At 58.0% G+C, this 3,797-nt stretch overlaps 1 protein-coding gene across 1 annotated transcript; it reads left to right on the top strand.

The window, feature by feature from the left end:
* The first annotated feature begins 1,106 nt into the window (after positions 1-1,106).
* Positions 1,107-3,360, top strand: LOC101786101 (polyphenol oxidase I, chloroplastic). Its single transcript, XM_004974318.3, has 2 exons — positions 1,107-2,008; positions 2,177-3,360. The coding sequence occupies exons 1-2, from the start codon at positions 1,145-1,147 to the stop codon at positions 3,113-3,115; spliced, it is 1,803 nt and encodes a 600-aa protein (XP_004974375.1). The 5' UTR covers positions 1,107-1,144; the 3' UTR covers positions 3,116-3,360.
* The last annotated feature ends 437 nt before the right edge of the window (positions 3,361-3,797 follow it).

Raw genomic sequence — 3,797 nt, 5'->3', positions numbered from 1 at the left:
CTGGGATGTGCCCAGTCATCCGGAGCAGCACTCGTCCAGCTTGATAGCTGCAGCAACCGAGATGCAGCAGTGTGGCAGTGTGTACGAGCGTGATGTGGCATGCGAGCTCGCACACGTGCTTGTAACAATTCTTTTGCACATGGCCCGGTCGAGCAACGCGTGCGAACATCGGTCCTTCAAGCGTTGTATGGGAAAGTTGCGCGCTTTGCAAGAGGATTTCTCAGGCAGTCATCTAGCCGCTTGCAACAATCAGCGAGTCACGCGAACTGGTCGGACAACCTGGAACGGCATGCTCCAAGCTTCAGGAAGGAGCCTGCTGCCCTCTCAGGGGTGTCCTCGACCCCGACGAAGAGGACGTCCATCCCGGGAGGCGTCCCGGGGTTCTCAGGACAACCGGCGTAGCCTTGGCAAATGGCAAGGAGGACCCACGGGAAGCCCAACTCCGCAGAAACTTTCCTGGGCCAAGGGGGCATGGCCCAGGTTGGCCCATGAATAGCTCCAGATTGGCGCCGGAACGTGAACGTCTCATGGTAGCGGTGCGCGGGCTGATACCAGGCCCTATCTCATGGTGCAATTGCAATCATCAGGAATCTGTGCGTTGCTCATGTGAAAAAGAATCGTTAGTCGAGCAAAAGAAAAATAAAATAAGAGATCGCAAGTGCTTTAGTTACAGGAGATATTGTAGCATGGGAGATGGTGCCACGTTGTTCTTGTATTCATCTCTCTATTGCAGCATCATGCAAGAATTTAATGGTATATCTTTTCCTCCCATACTACTCATTCTATTTCAGCAACTTCAGAATATGATTTTCTTTTAGGATTTTCCTGAAAATGTTTTCTTGTATGAATAAGGACCTTTATGCTCCTCCAGCTTGCACTTTCCTCAGTTTCTGAATTTATGCCAGGTTTCTGTATGGCATCACGCATTAGCAACAATATCAAGTCATAGTTTTTTGGCCGCACAGAAAACCTGAAAGAGATGCCACTCAAAAAAAACCCTGCAAGATCGAGACACCAGTTTTGCCTGGAATCAAGCCAGCAGCTGCCACTGATCCACTATGTATACGACGGTAGGCACCCATACACCTTCCAACCAACCTCACTAGCCTCCTATCCTTCTCGTAGCTAGCACGGCAAGCCGAGCATGGCGACTCCCAGCGCCAAGACCAACGGCCTTCCCCTCGTCGCCTCGCCGCGGCCCCCTGCATACCCCTCCATGCTCCCCAAGAAGCCAACCCAGCGGCGCCGCAGCCTGTCGTGCAGGGCCGCCGCCCCTCGCTTCGACCGTCGTGACGTCCTTGCCGGCCTAACCGGCGTCGCCGCCGGGGGTCTCGCCACGCGCCCGGGCCTCGCGGCCACCGAGGACGCCTCCGACGTCTGCCCCAGAGGCGAGAAGGTCACGGACACGCTCCTCACGTGCCAGAAGACGGGCCAGAAACCGTGCCCGCCGACGTCGCCGGTCGCCGCCGTCGATTTCACGCCGCCGACCGGCCCGACGCGCCTCCGCCAGCCGGCGCACCTGGCCGACCCCGAGACCGTCGAGAAGTACCGGCGGGCCCTGGCGAAGATGAAGGCGCTCCCGGCCTCCGATCCGCGCAGCTTCGCTGCGCAGGCGGCCATCCACGAGGCCTACTGCGACGGGCACTACCGGTATGGCGGCGGCGGCGGCGACGCGCCGTTCGACGTGCACTTCTCGTGGGTCTTCGCGCCGTGGCACCGCATGTACCTCTACTTCTATGAGCGCATCCTCGGCGACCTCATCGGCGACGACACCTTCGCGCTGCCGTACTGGAACTGGGACGCGCCGGCGGGGATGGCGCTGCCGGACATCTTCAAGGACGCCGGCTCGCCGCTGTACGACGCCAAACGCAACCCGGCGAACCTCGGCGCCTACCTCAACCTCCACATCGCCAAAGCCGGCGACACCACCGTCATCCCTTTCGACCCTCAAGCTGCTCATCTGAACAACCAAGTTGTTCAGAATAACCTTGCCACCCTTTACGTTCAGGTACAAACTTTTTTTGGTCATCGACATGACTACACAACTACAACCCAGTGCTTGATGACCTCGGGATTTATGTATGTATGCATGTATGTATGTATGTACGTACGTACGTACGTACGTATGTATGTATATGCGTATATGTATCTTACGATGATCTGTCGTCTTGACCAGATGATGCGGAACAAGAAGGCGCAGGATTTCCTGGGCGGCAAGTTCTGCTCCTCGTACCCGGGGACGAGGTCCTCGGGCACCTCCGGCTCGCTGGAGAGCATGGCGCACACGAGCGTCCACGTGTGGACCGGCGACCCGGGGAGCTCCACGACGGGGCACGACGGCCAGAAGCACTCCCTCGCCGACATGGGGTTCCTCGCCACGGCGGCGCGGGACCCGGTCTTCTACTCCCACCACGCCAACGTGGACCGCATGTGGCACCTCTGGTCCACCAAGCTCGGCCGCCGCAACTTCGACGACCCGGAGTGGCTCGACACCAGCTTCGTCTTCTACGACGAGAGGCCACGGCCCGTCCGCATCCGGGTCCGCGACGTCCTCGACGCGGCGGCGCTCGGGTACAGCTACGACGAGCGGGAGCCGCTCCGCTGGATGGGCGCCAGGCCGGCCCCGCTGCTTGCCAACAAGGGCGCCGCCGCCGCAAGGTCCACCATGCGGCGGGCGGTGCCAGCGTTCCCGCTGGCCCTGACCGAGGGGCAGGTCGTGGAGGTGCCGTCCGTAGCCAAGCCGCGGCGCGCGCAGAAGGCGGCGGCAGGCGGCGGCGGGAAGCAGCCGGCGGACACCATCCTGGTGTTCGACGGCGTGGAGTTCGAGCCCGGAAAGGGCGGCAAGTTCGACGTGGTGATCAACGTGCCGCCGGAGCAGGCCGCCGGCGCGGGGCCGCGGCACAGCGAGTACGCCGGGAGTTTCGCCACCCTGCCGCGCGGCGGGAGCAAGAAGCCCGGGGAGACGGTGGTGGTGCCGTTCGTCCTGCCGCTGGACGAGGTGCTGGCCGACATCGGGGTCGGTGACGAGGACGGCGCTGTCAACGTCGTCATCGTGCCGCGGACCCCGGGAATCAAGATCATCAGCCCGCCGAGGATCGAGATCAGGGAGCGCTGAACCAACACCGCCGGAGCTAGACGTCATGTGTGCACCGGATCGGCCGACCGAAGGCGCCTAAAAATCATTCTCATCACTAGTACCACTGGGGCATCGCCACTTTCCATGCGAAAGGAAATGATGAAATAAGGGAGCAAGATGATAGCTGCCCACGCTTGTTTTATTTTCTGAATATATTTTCTATCATTGAATAATATGGACCGTTGGATCTAGATCATACAGCCAGCTGCTTTCATATATGTTCATCAAGAACGGCTTCGATCCATCTCCAACCGTCCTCTACTTCCATCAATCTCTCAATTTTATTTTTTAGAGCTCCCTCACCTCGGCAACAGCCCAATCACGAGTTCGCGACTCATCACCACTGCCACCCCTGTGTCTTCGAGACTCATTCTGAGCTTGTTTGGATAGAAGATGATTGGAAAGGAATGAAAGCGATTGAGTCTAAAATAAACTAATTCCTTCTCCAATTCCTCACATTCCACTCCAGTCTACTAGTATCCAAACAAGACCTCTAAGCTTACAGAAAGCCCATCGCCGCCAAAGGCCAAACCTCGTTGTCAACTGAAGAATTTCAGCTGACTAATAATAGATAGGACGTGTGATGAAATAAATGTTATCTTTTGCCAATTTACAGACTTGGAATTTCAAAATGTATGTGGTTCTAGAAATTATGCACAAA

Source organism: Setaria italica, chromosome VI (genome assembly GCF_000263155.2).
Source record: "Setaria italica strain Yugu1 chromosome VI, Setaria_italica_v2.0, whole genome shotgun sequence".
In the NCBI taxonomy this organism is placed as follows: domain Eukaryota; kingdom Viridiplantae; phylum Streptophyta; class Magnoliopsida; order Poales; family Poaceae; genus Setaria; species Setaria italica.
This window is presented reverse-complemented; position numbering and strand designations above follow the sequence as displayed.